General features: G+C 38.6%; 2 protein-coding genes across 3 annotated transcripts in view; one reads left to right on the top strand and one right to left on the bottom strand.

The window, feature by feature from the left end:
- Window positions 1–7,567: 7,567 nt before the first annotated feature.
- LOC141907428 (chromobox protein homolog 1-like) lies at window positions 7,568–12,410 on the bottom strand. The gene is made up of 5 exons (XM_074797066.1): window positions 12,299–12,410; window positions 11,177–11,343; window positions 10,570–10,723; window positions 10,135–10,235; window positions 7,568–9,597 (listed from the first exon to the last, which is right to left on the bottom strand). The coding sequence occupies exons 1-5, from the start codon at window positions 12,299–12,301 to the stop codon at window positions 9,450–9,452; spliced, it is 573 nt and encodes a 190-aa protein (XP_074653167.1). The 5' UTR covers window positions 12,302–12,410; the 3' UTR covers window positions 7,568–9,449.
- A 222-nt stretch (window positions 12,411–12,632) lies between these two features.
- LOC141907075 (uncharacterized) overlaps window positions 12,633–19,933 on the top strand; it is a 30,625-nt gene continuing 23,324 nt past the window's right edge. For both annotated transcript variants that reach the window (XM_074796645.1, XM_074796644.1), the window contains exons 1-12: window positions 12,633–12,662; window positions 13,153–13,289; window positions 13,957–14,077; window positions 14,747–14,957; window positions 15,329–15,493; window positions 16,205–16,378; window positions 16,452–16,553; window positions 16,644–16,727; window positions 16,809–16,868; window positions 16,960–17,019; window positions 17,208–17,525; window positions 18,088–18,324. In XM_074796645.1, coding sequence (XP_074652746.1) covers window positions 12,654–12,662; window positions 13,153–13,289; window positions 13,957–14,077; window positions 14,747–14,957; window positions 15,329–15,493; window positions 16,205–16,378; window positions 16,452–16,553; window positions 16,644–16,727; window positions 16,809–16,868; window positions 16,960–17,019; window positions 17,208–17,525; window positions 18,088–18,324 — 1,678 coding nt within the window. In that variant the 5' untranslated portion in view covers window positions 12,633–12,653. The remainder of the gene's footprint in view (window positions 12,663–13,152; window positions 13,290–13,956; window positions 14,078–14,746; window positions 14,958–15,328; window positions 15,494–16,204; window positions 16,379–16,451; window positions 16,554–16,643; window positions 16,728–16,808; window positions 16,869–16,959; window positions 17,020–17,207; window positions 17,526–18,087; window positions 18,325–19,933) is intronic.

The following is a 19,933-nucleotide window of genomic DNA, read 5'->3' as shown; positions in this document are numbered from 1 at the left end:
TATATCTGCATGACACAACTCCAAAATGAGATACAATTGGGATGCAGATTTTCGGATGCAGTTCCGGCCGCACCTTTAAAGCATTTGCGTGACGGAACGGCCAATCGGCGCGCACCATTGTATGCCAACGTCACGATATGATTTTCTTACGTGACAAATTTAGCCTCTACTAACAATTTGTGAATTCTCAGCAATCTTGCATTATGTGTCAGCGGCATTTTATTTAGATTACCCAAGCCCAAAATTAACTAGTTCATCATTAATCATTTCGTTGGTCTAAGGATCTCTAAGGCTAAGATAATGATACCATCTTTCCTTTTAAATTGGCCGAGTAATTTTGTAAACTGCAATAGAATATGTAATCTGTTCATTTCGATAGCTGCCGGGGGTGTTATGGTTAGCTTGATGATGATTTAACGGAAATTTAATATTTTTTTTTTAATAAAAAATTTTAGGTGTGAAAGGGTTAAAGACCCAAAGGGATTACGGGGACAGGCCCAAAAAATCGGTCTGAAAGGAAAAGTCATTTTCATAAAGGGAAAGCAATACATCGACTAACTGAAGTGATACATCGTCTCTTCAGGTGGTTTTATACCGATTTGACTTTCATTGGTAGCTCAAAAACATGCCCTTCTACTAGGGCCCGATTTGCAGGTCTCATATGTAAGTCCCGTTAAGTGGGCGTTTTTAAGTATATATATATATATATATATATATATATATATATATATATATATATATATATATATATATATATATATATATATCCGAAATTTCTCTCATTAGTTATGTTTAAAACATATTAGGCCGTAACTTTTTAATTGCGAATTCAATCGTCGGAGTTGGCCACACTCGAAAAATAAACATAATATAGAACAGTATTTTAACATCGCATTCTTCACGATCACAGCATGCTACCCGCACTGTTTCGATCGAGTTTTTTCGTGTGAATTGAATTGCCAATTGGCCGACCTAAATATATTCGAAAAAAGTATTCAATTCCGACAAGAACCAACTGCTGAAAAGACTGGAATATATTTCATTCACCTGTGCATCTTTCATATGGTTTACATATTAACTATTGCATCATGCACAACGAACAAGAAATATATATTTTAAACACGCACACATAACGTTGTTCCGTATAGACGTGTGGTATAAAGGAGCTACGAGAGGGATATGTGGTCGAAAAATAGTCGAATATAATAATGGTTGAATGTAAGTCATGAGGTGAAAGCTCTTCATCTGGTCGATATAGCTGCACGAATAAATAGATGACGACGACGACGACGTTCGCCGACTCTCATTTCGGAGAAAAAAATCGACGCTATTTGCTCAGAACGACGATTATATGAATCGGTTGTGGAGCGCTGGTATAACAGCCGCCGTTGTAGTAGAGGCAATAGGGCGCTGGATAGGGATACGCGTACCACGAACGACGGTCCTCCCTAAACACCTAAAACACCACATATATACATCCTAGACATATTGGAATTACGTATTGGCTACACGACAACAAAGCAGCTGTTTGAAGGTATGTATATTCATTAAAATGTGTATGCTTCATTGCATTCGGTCTAGTGTTTTCCTTTTGCATCGTATATTTATTAAGGGCTGACCGTCTGTTTATAATCATTGGATTTGCTTACAAAAATTGCACAGAACACTAACTTGTTGATACATCCAAATAATTTCAAATGCGGTACAAACAATTTTACAATACATATGTATATAGTAAGCAGTAACGTTTTTCAGTGTCTCCGCGCAAGCCGCGCGATTCGTTTATTAATGTTCGCTATTTTCATGATTCTAATAAAGCGGAATTCAGCTGTCGCATTAACCCTTGAGGTGTAAAGAATAAAGATTCGATATATCACGGAATGAAATAGGCATTGGGGTCTAGCCTTTTTTGGAAATTCATAAAAGGGTCATGGATTCGCGACTATAGATATTTTGTTGGGTTTAGGATCAAGATATACCGTATAAGCCATGGTATATATAATATGCGCACGGCACATATTATACGTCTGTTATCGACTGTAACTGCACTTGTAAAGCTGTATGTAATAATGTCAAATCTGGGCATGTGACTAAAATGATGTGACGTCTCTTTCCAACATTTCAATCATTGAATGCAAACACAAACTGCCCGGCGATAACATGTGACATTTCATGATAACAGACCGCATGAAATTTCTCGGAAATAATTTTCATTTTTCATACATAAATGATAATTCGACGGCATTGATTTTCAGTATTTCCAGGAACTAACAAGAGAGCCCTCGAGAGTGGTGTGTGCACTTCATACGTTTACCAGCAGCATTGCTGCCGCCTACCACCAAACTACCAATACTGAAAACTTGGAACGAGATAAAGCTGTACATGGTCGTACAGACTCATTCGATACTGGAGATACCGGCGCTGAAGCATTCTGTTTTTCTAGATCGACCCTCAATGACACGCGGACGACCTTTTCATATCTAAGTCGACTCCAATTGATTAATGTTTTCCATCTGATTTGCCTTGTGACAATCGGCATTTTTGGTGTATCATTAGCGTGCATATAAAATGTGATAAAAACTATATCATACTCTAAGGTTGAGACGATCTCGTTTCATATAAAAAATGTGTTAATGATATAAGGAATAATGGACATATGTATCTGTTCGTTTTAAAAAAGCGTCTGATTATTTGTTCCACCGCATCGGATGTTGGCCGGATTATAATATGTAATGTGTTGTAACAAATTAGCCTCGGCCTTGTTACAAATTGAGCCGAAATATTGTTATGCCACGGGATTTAATGAGTACATACGGTATATAGAACACGACAGGCAGTAAAAGTCGAAGGCCTACCTATTAACGGTAGACCTTCGACTAGCGCATCGCATTTTGTTCTTTGACGATCGACAACTAAATAATTTAACGCTCTGTCTCCGAGCATTAAAACTCTACCGGGGCTGTTTTGATTCACGCGTAGAAATAACAACTCGAAGGTGGTATTCGATATCGACGAGGCGGTGGATGTATGAAGTAAATGCATTGTATATTTACCAACACCTATCTACACCCCGTGCCACAGACATCGTGGAATCTTAATAACGGTTAATCGACGATATATTCTCATTTTATATAGAGATACATGCATTCGCTCGAAATCGACCGATAAATATTGACGTCACATGTATAAGTCAATATTCTGACTGCTGTTGGCCCTATAGACCTCTTGAGGAATAGATTTAGGAAAAATGATCTGATTTCATAGAATATAACGCGAATGGCGGGCATTGATGCGGCAATATTGGAGTTAGGGGCTGTAAAGGATGAAAGTGCTTCAAGTCCAAGTCCAAAGAAGGCCCAACAGCCTGATGCGCTGGTGGTGGCCGAGGCTTCGAATCCTCGCCAGAGTCCGAATTCGAGTGCATTAATGGCTGGCCGTTTGGAAACGGTAAAAGAGGTGGTGACATTACCGGATGTTAGCGATTCACCGGAAAGCGATAATTTGGAGGTCGTGATCGAAAATTCGGACGTTGGAAGCCATCGACCGAGTCCAAAACAGAGTCCGCCTATCGGTGGCCGGCTCGAAGTGGTCAAAGAATGCGCTTCTGATGACACAATTCGGGCGGATGATTTATGTACTTGTAGTCACAAAAAAGATCCGGAAATCGAAAAACTTGTTCCAAACGATTATTCGCCGTCGAAATCAAATCACGGCGCAAGAAATGCCACCACGCCGGACGACGGTGGTACGTCTACAGCGCACGCGCCGTACAGCATAATGAAGAAGAAACCGCGCTCGTTTTCGTTGGACTACGGCCGCGTGAACTATTTGAGCAACGAACCACCGAGTGATTATTTAGCTCGACCGCGACGCAAAGTTTCAATCATAAGTACGGATTCCGAACGTTGTCAAAATTGCGGAAACTACACTACATCGTTACAGTCGGATCTGGATTTACAGAAACCGGGTGTGAAATTTCTCGACGAGCTAGAACAAGAGAAAAACGCGCAGTACTATAATCAATCGAAGCCACGAAAATATTTAGCGGCAGTTCTAGCCGCCGGCTTTCTGCTTATATTTATACTCGTAATAGTTGTAGTATTAGTTGTTCTGAGTAAAAGTAAAAAGTCTTGAATCCAAAATGGCTGCCATGTGTACATATGTATAAAAGGCTGCTAATACTGTAAAGAAATTATGATGCAACTTCGTGTATATGAATAGAGGGCCCGCCTGCCATGTCCGATCAATCTTATACCAGCTGTTGAAATGATGATTTAGAAATTATCCCCTTTCCTTTGTCGTGATAGAAGGCTTCTCTGATCCAGATTTTATAGATAGGATACAATACTTTTTGGAATTAGGGTGGGGCTTTATTTCCTGCTCCACGTTAATTTCCAGAATTGTGAATCAGAATATATGATAATGATAACGAGTGCTTTTATCAATTGGGTCATGTCCCAGAACAAATGTGTTAAGATGTATATTCTATAAAACAATATAGTGATGTCCCATTTTCTCACTCCTACCCTTCTTAACCAATTTACTGGTCAGAAACCTAGTACAGTTATTAAAGGTCAACTACATATTGGTTTCATGCATTTGATGCATTGAGTACGTAACTGTTTAGTTCTTATACCCACCAATATTCGTGATGATGCAATAATAATGTAAACGCATAATGTTTGATGTCATTTAGAAGAATCTAATTTGTCATTTTACAAAGCAGCGTTGCCCGTATAGTAGTTTTGAGCCCACTTGTAAGTTTCAGCGCGCTATTGCGTTCACTATTCGTATGTCCGTAGACAGAATCCAGTTATGTTGTAAAGTTTGGAAGGTGCTTCGATGGATTTTCTCGATATTTGGTGTGTATATACGTTTATCTACCCTAGATACATGGTCAAAACTGGCCCGATCAGAATCAAGATGGTTGACTGACGGCCACTGTTCGTTAAAATCCGCACTTTTTCACATTTTTTTCAAGAGAAAATTTTTAAGTCGCTTCCATCAATTTTCCTGATGTTTCATGTGACATACTGGTGATAGCTTTGCCTTTGTCATTTTCCATTTGAAGTCATCTTTAACATATCAGCTGAGCTCACGGCGTGTTCTATGATTGTGGAGTTACAAGATTATTCGGTTTCTCTGTATTTGTTCATCACTTTAGATATTGAGACACGTCGTCAGATTGTCAGGCATTTCACCAAGTGGTTACGGTGTCCCTGGACCTCTAGTTCGTTTTTGTTACCAAAAAATGTAGTATAAATGCATGTTTATGATGAGACCTCACCAGTCAGTGACCGAGACCTCGGCCTTTCGATGGGCCGTCGCCAGTGAAGGTTCAAGTATTGTAAGGAGTCAAATGATCTCAGTGTGTCTTTCGTGGTTGTACATTGCGTCATACGATGGCTCATGCGTTCTTTTTTCATACTACAATATATCTAAATATTCATGTATATATATATATATATATATTGGATCGGTAGTACAATGTATTCATAGCCCAATACATTAATGATGTCAAGTTAGGGAACAGGGTATTGGCAGGGTATTGACAATATATTTATTGTGTATTACATTGTAGCAGAAAATAATACATAAAGAGGACGGACAATGAAGAGCTGAAGTGAGCTTCAGAGATTATACGTACTCTATACATGTCTTATCCCGCAGACCGAGAACGCGGGAACCACCGGGGCGGGTCCCAGAAGAAAAGAATGAGCATTTCTCGGATAAAGCAGCTATAAGGCCACTGGTAGGTCCCACCGTCGGTGTTCTAATATATTTTTGAAGAAATACGTCCTAAAAGATGCAAATCCCGAGAGAATGAGTGTCAGATTTGCAGGCTTTTACTATCTCTTGACTTGACGAAAAGAGCACAGGAGTGCAGGAGTGCAGTGGTCCACCCCCGAGCCCACCCCCTAAATCCGCCCCTGGGCATCCTGCAACCTCGATTTGATCGAGCCCCTTTTGTATCGGTTGGAATTCTCAGCGGAAACCAGGTTTAATGCTGAGAGTCTTTCAAAACCCAGCTTTCTGTGTGAGACTATATGCAATAAAATGTCGCAAAGTTTCCTACGTATGTCTCTGCATCTAAATATACACTGTATACTATGTATTACCTATTGGAAGATGTAACGCTTTAACTTGTGCCATTACTTTTTAATATGTTCTCTTTTTGTATGCAATGTACCTAATTTAACAAAATCAAAAGTTATTTCTATTTACAATAAAGCTAAAATTCGCAACGCAAGATTGACCTTTTCGTTTCTTTTCGGTTAAACGCAGGACAATTGTATGATCGGACAAGAAAACTTTCACTGAGTATTAAGAGGTAGTCTGCCATTATGTATATGGGGATGGGGTCAGAATAGGGCAGTTATCTTAAGTGGAAAACCGATACATAGAAATAACGATAAACAAAACTGACGCAATGCTTATTAGTCCAGTGGAGGATTCTATGGATATGTATTAAATTTTTTTCAAAAGGGGAGCCCTCCATTATACCGCCACCGACGCCGCCTACCGCCAGGTTTTCTCAATGTACCTCTCTATACAAATGCATAAAACACCCCCGATATACCGCAATACTCTCCATACCGCCAAAACCGATGTGGGTTGTATATCGGGGACTGACTGTATATACATGGGGTAGTTGATAGTGGAGGATAAGATAAATGTCATTACTCCCCTTCCATTTCCATCGGTGCGGAGGGGGACATGATTTTGTTTACAAATACGATGTTCGATGATTTACATCAGTACATATGACAATTTATGGTTTATCAGGCATATAATGTGCTATAGGAATAGGTATTGGGGATTTGGAACAGTAAGCTGCGGTAGGAGCCGTACATACGCAGTGCAGAAAAAATAGATAGGCTGATAATACATGGACATTTAAGTGTTCTATTTTTGCCAGAAAGTAGATGAATTTCAGAAGAACAGGGGAACGTTAGGGAAACTGTCTGTATAAAAGGGGAAATTAATGATTTTTTTGTCAAAGAAAAATGTTCGCTTTCCTTGATTTTCGGATCATGGGAATTGGTGAATTTACTGTACGCAAAACATCTTGCGATACGGGCACGAACCGTGGTAATCTCGATGCTATCAGGTTCGAATCCCAGCCGGGGGAGGATGTCACAGGGAAAGCAAAATTCATCATGGCAATGTAACGTATGTTCGCAGTATCATCCTAACTCCCCATAGAGGCTAATTTTTCAATGGGAATCGGTACCGCTCCATCTCTATCGAAGGTCGGTATAGCTATCTCGTATCTTCCACTGAAGCATGGACATTAAAAAAGACTAATGTGCTTCACCGCTTACAACAGAAACCATTATCAGTGCACTACACTACCAAATGATGAATCCACTATCACGCTTTTACAAAAATCCATTTATACGTTAAGTGGGACAGGGTCCATCAATTTCTTAATTAAAGGGTAAACTCAGATATACCAAAGAACTGCAGCAAAAATGACACGATCTAATATCAAGGTCCTCCCTCACATACACGTCGGCAACCAATAATTAAATAAAACACACAAGTCAGATGAAACAATATTTACGAATTTATTTGTACATGATGATAATCATTTTATGTGATGACACACTAGAGCTGTTCCAAAAGTTAACAAAACACTGTGATCTTCAAGATATTAAATTAAGTTTGCAATCAGTTCAGCATGAAAAACGAATATCGAAGTAGTACATCATAATTATGCGCTGGAACACAAGAATTTTAATTAAAATGCTGAAGACATTTACAGATATATCTACTACTAAGATGAACTAGTTCAGAGGTCAGGATAGTAACAGGAACTCTGCAAAATCGGAAATATCATCTGAATAATCAATCAAGTATCAATGACCTCTTCCAGCCCAGTGACATAGTTACACATTTAAACAAAACATGATAAAAAATTATAATATTTACAATACACGATTACCTCTCTCGTGTTTCTTCTATAAAAAAGTAAATGCTGACAGCGGAACAGTACAGTGGTACCACGATGTCACCTACTCCAGGACTCTATCAGGTTAACGATTCGTAAGTAGTAGCCTGAAGCAGCGACCTGAAGCAGCGACGGGTCATGATAGGAAGCGACCCAATAATAACCAAGCTTTCATAATGAATCAGATAGGTCGATACCACATACATGCCTAAGCCTGCCACAGAGCCTACGTCACTGATTATCGCATATTTCCCGAAATTATTTTTAATTGTACCTATTCTAAACGAGTTGATGATGATCCATCATTGCTCCAACTGCCCCGCAGCAAACTTTATTTGTCCCATTAGATCAGAGACAAGCAGTATCTACTGTATCTAGTAAGTGAAGTATCTGCTTATGAAACTTAAGCAGCCAAGGTGATGACAAAGAATATAAAATGATCTCCTAATACTATCAGGCCTGCGCCGAGCATTTTTTGAGGGGCAGGTCGATTTCAAGAAAAAGGGTACTTTTTCACAGTGAAACCTGGATAAATCATTAGTGAATGGATTACTTGTTAATGGAAACATGAAAATCTTGATCGAAATTTCAAAAAAAAAAAATCTTGGTCAAAATTTTTTTACACCAACTTTTGAAGGGTACATCAAAATTTTAGGGGGTTCGTTCACTACTGCCCAACCCCCGCACACCTCAGCACAGGCCTGCACACTGTAATACAACCATCAATTATCTTTCAATTGGCTGATTTAGAATTTATAGAAATAATGGCAAAAAGACAATCCAAAAATATATCGAGCATGACTTTTAGTTGAACAACATCGATAATATGCAACTGTAAGTTAGTTACTCGACTCTGCTCCGAACTACTGATGCAATAGATGGCATAATACTACATATACCATACAACAGCTGACATACATATATTAAACAGTTGCAATGATTTTATGAATAATAATTGCCAACACACAAAAAATGGAATTTCCATATAGCTACAAAAATACTAAGATAAGTGTTCGTCAATTGAAATTATCTCCTCAATGATGAGATGATTGAATGTAATCTAATTAAAAAAAATATTCATTTGCCGATGAGATTGTAGTGAACTTGACATCTTCGAAATCTGGTTGGGATCTGCAGCATAGCTTTTTTTCCTCCATTTTCAGACACGAGTGAAAGATTACTTATTTGGAGGATCCTACAAGCACCAGATGTAGGCCTATAATCCAAAGATTACATATACCGGTACACTAGCCTTCGATATCGAAACACACCGGCAGATATCTAACGGCTAACTTGGGTCGTACAACAAATTTACATTATTACATCAAATCGTGCCACTGTTCTGTTCAATACATGTACGTTTAAAAACAATTAATAACGGTATCGAGATAATCCAAGTCGCGACCACTTGTTTTCATTCAGTATTTTACGTTTTAAAAAATCCGATCGGCATTAAAAATGCAGACGAAAGTCTCGATGACGATCGTACGCTGAATTATGATTTATCATCCTTGCCTTCGTCGTCGTCGTTTTCGTTGTGAGTATGCCAGGTTAAACGTTCTTCGTAGAACGATATAACTATCTGCGGACAGCGTACGTTCGCCTGTCTAGCTGGCACGAGATCGGCCTCGTCGCTATCTTGCCTGCAAAACAGTCGTAAAAAGGGAATAGAAATTGCATCGCTTAATAAAGCCCCGAACACACTGCACAAGTATTTCACGGGTGATTTTTCAATTTTCCCAAATGGAAATGAACACATATCATCATGTTAGTCAACATTTTAGTGGTGACAGGTTGATAAAGGTAATTTTCAAGGGAAATTGCTGAAGATAGTTGCCCTTGACAAATGCAATACGTGAAATGAAAGTAATGAATTTCCCAAATACTTCCCTGATTTGAGGAAAATTCCTGAATCAGGACTGTGTATCTCGTTGTAAACCATTAATTCATTGGTTTAGTATTTCATATTGCAAGCGATTTCGATTACAACTACAAACATATCCAATTGCCCATTAATTTATATTTCTCAAAATTGAAGGAGTTTCAAGCACCTTAAAAACATTTTCTGTTTTAGAAAAGAGTTTTTGAGAACGAAGGGGTACTAGGGCCCAGCAAGAGGGGATGGATAAGCCAAGATTGACTGTTAGGGTATAATCATGTAAGTATGATTGATGACTCACCATTTCATCAAGAACATAAGTTCACCACTACTATCCGTTGCACCGATGATCTTCTCCGGTTTTAAACCACGGTCGAATCCTCGTGGTTTGTTATCTTCTTCCTGTAATCATTGAAATAATTCTTGAAATCAAACAAACAGGGAAAAACGAACAGAGAGAAACTGGGCTACTTTTCAGGGGTTATCTCAGGACTTGATTCCATCTACTAGAAGTCTATCTGAGACGAGACCACCCAAAATACCTGGAAAATGCCTCAACTGAACTTCTAATATTTCAAAATAGTCATGATCATTATCTTAACTGAACCATGATTAAATAACGATCAAATATGTATATTAGGGAATCAATCAATAATCGCATTTTCGTTTTGGAAGAGGGATCGAAATAAATAATCATTCACTTGTCTTTCGACAACTGGTATCATTATTCACGAACCTCGACAACTTTTCGTTTTTTCTTAGGTTGATCCTCGTCGTTCTTTGATTTTCGCTTCTCTTTTTCATCCTTCTTCTTTTTCATTCGTTCTCTGAACTCGGCGATTAAATCGGGGCAATCCAAGTTCTCTTCAGGTTCCCATGTGTTTTGTGACCTTAAATTGTCAATCCAATTATCAGTTTTTGCACAATCTTGATAGAATCGTTTCAAAAAAAAAAAAACCAGCTTGTTTGGAAACCACTTTTATGATTATGAAAACCATTGGTCAGCATTTTCCAGTACCCATTTTTTGGAATGCGCTAGCAATGAATCACGAGGACCAAAATTTTTAGAATGGGAAGCATTTTACCTTGGTTTTATACCGTTTTATTTTATTTCATACGACTATATTGTAACTAATTGTATTTCTTTTCAATATTCTTAAAACTCCTCAGGAATAAGACTTCCAGGGTTTGAAATAATGACAACAACACTGCATCAGTATCTCGTATCAGTATTCAAGATGAACCAAAGACTTGAAATGAGTATCCCCCCCCCCAAGTCGGACGCATTTTAATGGCCCCAAAAGATCCAACTTGACCGCAGTCTACCGTATTATGGTACTTACTCCGGGTAACCTTTCCATTTCAGAAGGAATTCGACTTTACCGCTCACAACCCTCTGATTTACGACCCTCTCGACAGTAAATTCTTCTTCATCCTCTTCCTCTTCGATATCATGCTCTTCTTTCTTGCTTTTCTTCGACATTGCTGCGGACGACAGTGTTGCAGTAGCCTAGTGATAAGAAAACGATTTTGCGAAATTAGCAGAAAATCAAGACTTCTACTCAGAACGGCCAGAACTAAAATCATGGCCTCCTAAAATCAGGCCTAGTTTAAGTTTTCAGAGTATAAGGATTAATGACTGCAGAAAAACTTGTCATTGTCAAATTGTCATTGTTTGAATTATATTTACACTACAGTTTGTTAACAGTTCAACTTCTAGCTTTTCAGTTTGGGTCTGCTGTGTCACTATTGTTAGGCCACATTACCTAAACTGTAGTCCCGTCCTATAAGGCCCTATAGAGATTTTTGCCGTCACGAGTGATGAAAATAAGCTGATACTAGTATCACACGTTAAGAGAAAGTTAATACCATTGATTCCCTCTTTGAAAAGGGCTTAAAGCGATAGAGGATAGATGATGAGGATATAATAATAATTTGTAATTACGACCTATGATCACTGTTGGTCTTTCAGTCATCGCAATGTTGATATGACATGCGATATTTGTCTATTTTAGTAGTAGTAGTAGTAGTAGTAGTAGTAGACAGATTTGATAATGTTTTAATCGCAGGGCATTTGGCCTTTACTCTATCAGCTAGATCATATACAGTGGATTCTCCTTAGATTCTCCTCAGCTCAGGGGAATGAAATGAATGAGAATGTTTCGAGTTCAAGTGAAAATAAGAGAAAGATAAATTGATTAGTTTACATCAGAACAACACTACCACAGCAGATTTCGAAACTACAAATAAATCTGAAGTTATTTCATTAATATCCGAGGTGAATGTAAGGCTGAAGAAAAAGGCTTGGTAAATAGTGAAACACTGACCGCCTTAATATCAAGCGGTTTAAATACAGACTAAGTTGACAAATCAAACAGCAAACATTTTCTTTCACTGATCACCTTTCAACAACCCGAACGACGACCTGAAAACAGAAATAGACAAAATAATCATCAGTGTCTTACCATGCTAGATAGCTAGATACCCTACCTTCCTAGTCAATAAAATTAGGCTAGAAAAGAGATTTTTGACGCAGTGAAAGGAAAAATTTTCTTCCAATCTACCGGGGGAGACGCATGCGCATTCACCGCGGCGGGAATCATTCATCGACGATAAAACGAAGACCAGGAATAGTTTTACAAAGAAAACAATACGATAATTTCTTAAAGATGATTTCCAACGTATATATTTATTAGAAAAATTCTGACTCGATTAATTTTAACTTTGAAAATTAAATTTTACGGAAATTGCCGAAAGATTCTGCGTCACGTGACCGAGCCCACGCCATCTCTCGACATTCGCGCAACTCAAAGATTAACAATGGCTGATGTAAGTTTCCCGAATCAAACCTCTTTTTTACGCTAAGATCACTGTCTGTTAAGTCGATTAAGTTGTATTTTGTTTCTATCTATGATATAGAATGTGTTTGAACCTAAAAATGGGGCTTTTGATGTTGCTTTTCGCATTTTTATGGGTTGCAAATTCGTAGTCGTACTAACTACCGATTTTTTTTATTGTGGGCACTCGTCGTGGCTGCTATATGCTATATGTTTCTTTTAAATTTTAAATTGTAATTTTCTACTCTGTAAAATTAATTGTCCTTTTTTTTCCTGTATTGCATTATGTACTTGTATGTTTTACTGTAAAACTTCTAAGTTGTAATAAAGAATTGAACATGAATATGAATCTGAATCGAGACAAAGGGGATCAGTTGTTCTGTTAAATAACAATGTTCCAATCAATTTTGTTAAAAAATATCATAAATAATTGCCAAATTGAAGAAAGAATCTTGGAACTTATTTCCTGTGTATTTTTTTAGATGGAATGTGAAGCGTTGCGAAAGCTTTTTATTGGTGGCCTGAGTTATGACACAAATGAAGATGTGCTGAAGAAGTACTATGGCAAATACGGAGAGATATTGGATGTCGTTGTAATTCGTGACAACAATACCCGAAAGTACGTTGCTGCGAGAGTTATAATTTCAGAACATTTTTTGTTTCCCTATCAATCCCTGGACACAATATTTTGCTCCCGGTTTCAATAAGCTGTTATAATAAACAAAATTGAAAACCTAGGTAATATTTGGCATAAATGTATAATTAAATTGATACCTTGTAATTAAGTAATATAGATAACAAAATAAAACCATTATCCTTTAAATCTAATTCAATGGATATCTTGTTATTGAGATAACTGCTTAAAAACCTAACATGATATTATTCAAAGGATATTTTGCGTAAATTGGTCATTCCATGGAATAACTTCTAATGAAACCCAGAATTCTGAAAAAAAAATCTCATTACTTCAGTAATGAAGTATTACAAAATTACATTCAGATTCAGCATCCCTGTATTATTCTGTGAAAGTTACATTTGGCATATCTGAAAACTGATGTTCGAGCTACCATTGCTTCTTGAATTTTTCCTTGAATATATATCATACAGCTTGCATTAGATAAAATGATTTAAAAAAATTAAGATATTAGGCCCACATGTAATTATGAAGAAAAAGTTTTTGCCCCGTTATAAGCCAAAACTGATGTTGTGCTCATTCATTTTGTTTTCCATTATTCATCATTGAGATCATCAGAGTTTGTTGACTGGTATAATATTGCTTATTGTAGATCTAAAGGTTTTGGCTTTGTCACCTTTGCCAAGGCTGATGCAGTTGATGAAATACAGCGAACTAAGCCTCATACAATTGATGGCCGAACAGTGGAATCAAAACGAGCTGTTCCGCGAGAGGTGAGCTTTTAACCTTAGAAGAATATCAGTGCGAATGTATTGGATGGAAAGTTTTAACGCTGATATACCAAAATTTGAAGCAGGGAATGTCTGACATTTTCTGCTTCCTCAAAAATGTCTTCTTAATCGAAAATGTTTAAAGGGTGCTTGAAACTCCTTAAATGAATTTGAGCGAGATTACCATAACTCCTAATATTTTGAGAAATAGGCAATGGGGAATTTTTGTGTTGCTAGTTTATGTAGGCCCTAGTGCATAGGAGTAAAACTTAGGTCACAACACCACCAATTGATTAACAGTAATGATTTCGGAGGAGTCTACAGTAATTGAGATTGAAAGTGATGCAGAATTTTATCCTAGATAACTCCTTATATCGGGATTGACTAATGAAAATAGTTGAATTTAATAAGGTTATAATTCATAGGTGCCTAAATGTATTTTTTACTTGGTATGGGCTGATAAGTATGCCACGTATTCTACTGGTTCTGTTTTATGTATCGATTAGGTTTTCGTCGTGAAAAATAACCCTCAAATTTGGTGATCATACCCTCAAAAGCCCTTCAAATACCCCTCAATTTCATATCGATGGTTCTGTAGGAACCATGAATTTGTAGGGGTCCTGTCTATATGTGCAGTACGCCTGACCAATTTTTGGTTTGTCCATTTTTCAGGAGAGTGGAAATCCGGAAGCACATTTCTGTACGAATAAGATTTTTATCGGCGGACTGAAAGACGAAGTGCAAGAGTCTCATCTCATTGATGTTTTCTCAGCGCATGGAAAGGTCGAAAAGGTCGATCTCGTCATCGATAAGAATACAGGAAAACGTCGTGGTTTTGCTTTCATTACGATGGATTCATCAGATGCTGTAGATAAGGTTTTCAGTAAGTGAAGAGAGCATAATCTCGATACATGACGCTTACGTAATACCTCTTCAATTTCTTTCGGTGCCGTCATGATCAATTAATAATAATCATCTATGTTTTTAGTTTATATGGTTACAATAATGTTAGTGATACAGTCAGACCTGCTTAATCCAGATTTTGGTATAATCGGGACAATATCTGCAGTCCATTTGTTCATTGATATACAAGAAAATTACCTTTAATCCAGATTTCTCAGAACTGGATGAATTTTGTTAGTCCAAAATGATTCGAGCTGATAGGACTCTATTCAGTACTGTGTGACATTCAGTCGAGTGAAGATTTTCATTTCCTTTAAACTGTGTGTTCAAAGAAGTTTTTTCCATTTTCAGTTCTGAAACACTTCGATGTTTTGGGTAAAAGATGTGAAGCTAAAAAGGGTTTGAGTAAACAGGAGTTGGTACAGGCTAGAGAACAGTTCGAAAGACGAGGTGGTTCAGGCGGAGGAGGTGGTGCTGGACCTGGTGGACATATGGATGGTCCTTCGGGTGGACGAGGTATAGTTATTTGTTGACATAAGTTTTTTTTACCGAGTTCAGCTATATCAGGGTCCCTACAACTCCTTGATTCCTTAAATACTTCAAAATGGAAAACTTTTGATTTAGAAGGTGCTTGAAACTCGGTGCGTGTCTTTCATTTGAGCTAAACTCCTTTAATTTTGGCTAATCAGCAATAGAAATTTTTCAGTTTTATAGACTACGCCTAAATTTGGGCTCTAGGACAATTGCCCCACGAATGAAATCCTTTTTGATTTGGATTAACACCACCTAAATACTTAACTTAGAAATTCATTTGTATATTATTGAATATAGATTTATAAGATATAAAATTACTGATGTTGTGTGCAGATCATAAAATTGAAATCAGTCCTTGTGTAATTAATTATAATTCACTTACCAAATTAAAGGAAACTAAATAAGTCCACTTATTAGTGCATTAGTTAACATTCGCTGATTTATTGGAATTAGTTTTAGTGTTACTTTAGCCAATCAAAAACTTTAAAGCAGTCCTAGAGTAATTTGCTAGAATAAGTTCACTTTGTCTAATGAATATGAAGTAAATATCTGTGTTAATTTAAGATTAAAAAGATTTAATTTGGGGGGGCAATTATCCTGATACCCTAAATTTGTGCAGTTTGCAGCACAACTTTTTGAATCCTGTTTATGCACTATTTGTAAGACGAAATATATTGCATATGATATTTTCAGGTGGTATCAGAGGAGGAGGACGAGGTGGTGTTGGTGGACGTGGTGGAGGTAGTCGCGGAGGGCCACCGATGGGCGGACGTGGTGGCGGTGATTACGGCGGTAACTTTGATGGCCCCCGTAACTATGAGCGCCGTGGAGATGGTTACAACAATCAAGGAGGATATGGTGGACAAGGTAGTTTAATGTTGCTTGTTTGCCTGTCTACGCAGCGCTAGACGAGGTAATGATTGTTCGTATTTTGTTCCAGGAAACCGAGGTGGTCCGGATGGTGGTTATGAACGAGGTGGTCGTGGTGGAAGTGGAGGTTCTGGCAGTTATGAGCGTGGTGGTAGAGATTTTGGTCCACCAGGTCAGTCAAAAACATGTCCAGTCGGTGAATTCCTTGTGATTTCTTAAGTTTTGCCTTCATTTTGCAAGTCCGGTTTCTTACTAATTTCAGCGGGTCGTGGTGGTTACCAGGGAGGTCGTGGTGGTGGACCTCCACCACCCAGTAACTATGGAGGTGGTGCAGGAGGCTACGGAGGTGAGTTTGTATTTATGGATATGATGAGATATCTGAACAACCTTTTGAATTATTGTTGATCGAATTTTTGCATCGTTTTAGGCGATGGTCCACCCCGTGGTGGAGACCGTGGATATGATAATTACAATCAAAGCCCACCAGGTTCGAATTGATTACTATGTGGCTTTACTTAAAGTGTTCTGGTATTATACGTGTCGCCTTTACATGAAACTTTCTACATCATTCTTTACAGGTGGTAACAGAGGTGGCTACAATGATGGGCCAAGCTACAACAATGACAGATATGATCAAGGTAATGAATTTTGGACCTTTCGATTTTATGAATTATCTAAAACACAGGCATATATGGCAGTATGCAAGGCAACGCCTTTGATAATTTTGAATTTGTTGTGAATTGCTATGGCTGAGGCTTGTTAACGCTTTGGACTAATAGTGAAGATTTTGCTAGCGTTGTTAAAACATATATCGTATGAATTGTAGGAGGATATGGCGGTCCACCGGCTAGTAATTACAATCAGGGCAACCAGGGCGGTAATTATGGTGGAAGCAGCGGAGGTTATGGAGGAGCTCCTCAAGGCGGAGGGAACTATAACGACAACGCGAGCCGCGGCAGCAGCAACGGTTACGGGTCACGCGCGAGCTACAACGATCCGCCGCAGTCCAGTTACGACAATTATCAACCGCGCGACCACAGCGGTTATAGCCAGAATCGCGATATGGGCTACAGCCAATCAAGCGGCGGTAGCCGCGACAACCTACCGCGTGATGGAGGTTACAACAGAGATGTCGTAGCTGATCGTAAGTATTTGTAGTAGTCTATAAGTGTTGTACTTTTTGATCCTTTAAAAACTCCTTAATAGAAAGTGCTTTTCAAGGTGCTTGGTGCACTTTGATATTAAAATGCTCAAAACTCCTTCAATTTTGAGAAATAGCGGTTAGAAAATTTTGTCTGGTTTGTATTTTTACAGTAAATTGCCTAAATCATTAGTCACAACTGGGATTTTGAGCCCAATTAGACAGTTACAAACTAAGAAATCAAGTTTAGGTGGGATATGAAAGTGATGCAGACGCTTCCCCTAAATTCAAAATCTTCTTTTGAAACTCCTTATATCCCGGAATAACTGATCGGTTAGACTGTTTTCATTCCTTACAATGATTGATAAAGTGATAAAGTGGCTTTGGAAGTGATTTATCCTTAACCACTGGCGAGTACGAGGCCAACCCTTACACATCCTCACTTCATCTGATTTTGGCGAGAAGTCTTATTTTGACATTGATTGTGCGGTTGATAATGGCTTGACATTATCATCGTTTTGATATTGCGAAATAAGTATTAAAGCATGTATTCGTCGTATCGTAGGTGCTCCGTACAATGCTCCACCGGTTAATTCGAGCAGCGGATACGGAACGGGTGGAAACTATAACCAGGGCGGTACAGGAGGCGGATATCAAGGCGGAGGTGGATACAACCAGGGTAGCAGTGGTGGCGGCGGTGGTTATGCCGTCGGCGGTAACAACTACAACCAAGGCAGTGGCGGCTATCAGAACAACACCAGTTATGGACAGAGTACCGGCAGCGGAGGATACAATAACCAAGGTCAGTTTGTGGTTCATTCTTAGGTTGATATATGAGCTGTTGGTTCATAACCCATCTGGTAGATGTGTTCAGAATTCTGAAAATGATGTTGTATATTTCCTGACGGAAATGATTACACATGGGAGATGTTGTATCAACTGCTTGAAATCATAGGTTTCGTATGCAACGTGTTTTAAGTGTTTGATTTTGTCAGCATCCACCCATCTCTCTGTTCAGTGGTTATATTCTAGTCGCACGAGCCACGGCGTTCGTACTGTTTATATTGAGGCCGTTGGCATCAAGTGAAAGGCGCAGTGGTTGAGTGGGTTAAGCCGCCGATCACTGGTCTCGTCAATCCAGGGTTTATGGGTTCAAACCCTGCTGGCGACAGTTTCTTGGTCGAGGGTTCTTCTCCGGTCTAACCCACTAATAACGCCCTGCGTGGCGCTCAGTGGGTTGAGGGAATTTTTTAAAAGCCGGTAGGGCCAATGTTACTCATATGAAGTAAAATGTAAAAGTATTATGCAAAATTATTATTAATGGTCGTTGGTTAGAACTGATTCATTTTTTTCGATGCGCAAGTTTTCTCCACAAAATATGTACGGATTTCTTTACCGAGTAAAAGGTATATGTAGAAATTAATGGAAAAGTTGCACGCCATCATCTGTGTGAACGCGTTTGTTAGAATATCTTTTAACTTCTGATCGATCGGTAACAATGGATTTACGACATTCGGGATAGTCAACGCGGCGAACGTGAGCGAAACTGTAACGAGCATCACTGTCGTACGTTTCGTCTTGCCGGTTTTGTTATCGGTCGAAGCCACTTTCGTAGCTCTAAATAACTGAACGGTTGTAATAGAATTGAACGAGACGATGAGAATTAACGGTAGAAAATAATGAAGCGTGATCATAACGTAGTACGACCTGGCGATGCTTTCGTAAAAGCATCCTTGTTTATCGAGAAAGTGAATCTTTATCGTCGGGTGAATCGGTAAGAAAGCGGCGTTCGTAGCGAAAATGAACGCGATGACGCAACGCGCGAATTTAGGTGTGCACACCAGACGAGACGTGAACGGGAAGAGCACGACTGCCGTACGTTCTAGGGATATCGCTACTATCAACCACGAACTACTGAAACCTGTGGTTGCGAGCATGATTTCGTAGAAGCTACAGCTGAGACGCGACTTCATGATGAATGTCGGACCGCGGCTGACGTGCAGAAGAACGAATTGTAGCGTCGGCATCAATGTCAAGTAGAGGAGAGATATGAAATCACACAGCGAAAGAGTGATGAGATAGTTGGCGTATGATAAATATCTGAATCGACGACTTGTCATTATCATGAAAGTGGCTGAATTTCCGAAGACTCCCGCGATGAATATGATGAGCTTAATAACAATTGAAATGGTACGATTGTTGCCCGGTGACTGATGTTCCACAGACATCAGCAGGTAGAAACTGCTGAATGGTCGATATAGTTTAACTTGTGTTGAATTCATGTCAACAAAAGATAAGCAATGTTACAGTTGTTGTAGGTGAATAGAATGTGAAATCCCTCTTTATCTATTAATTTATAAGTTAAATTCGATTTTTTTTCGGTGACTCTTCGTGGCTAAAGAATTTTTCGT

The sequence above is a fragment of the Tubulanus polymorphus genome, chromosome 6 (assembly GCF_964204645.1).
Source record: "Tubulanus polymorphus chromosome 6, tnTubPoly1.2, whole genome shotgun sequence".
Classification (NCBI taxonomy): domain Eukaryota; kingdom Metazoa; phylum Nemertea; class Palaeonemertea; order Tubulaniformes; family Tubulanidae; genus Tubulanus; species Tubulanus polymorphus.
This window is presented reverse-complemented; position numbering and strand designations above follow the sequence as displayed.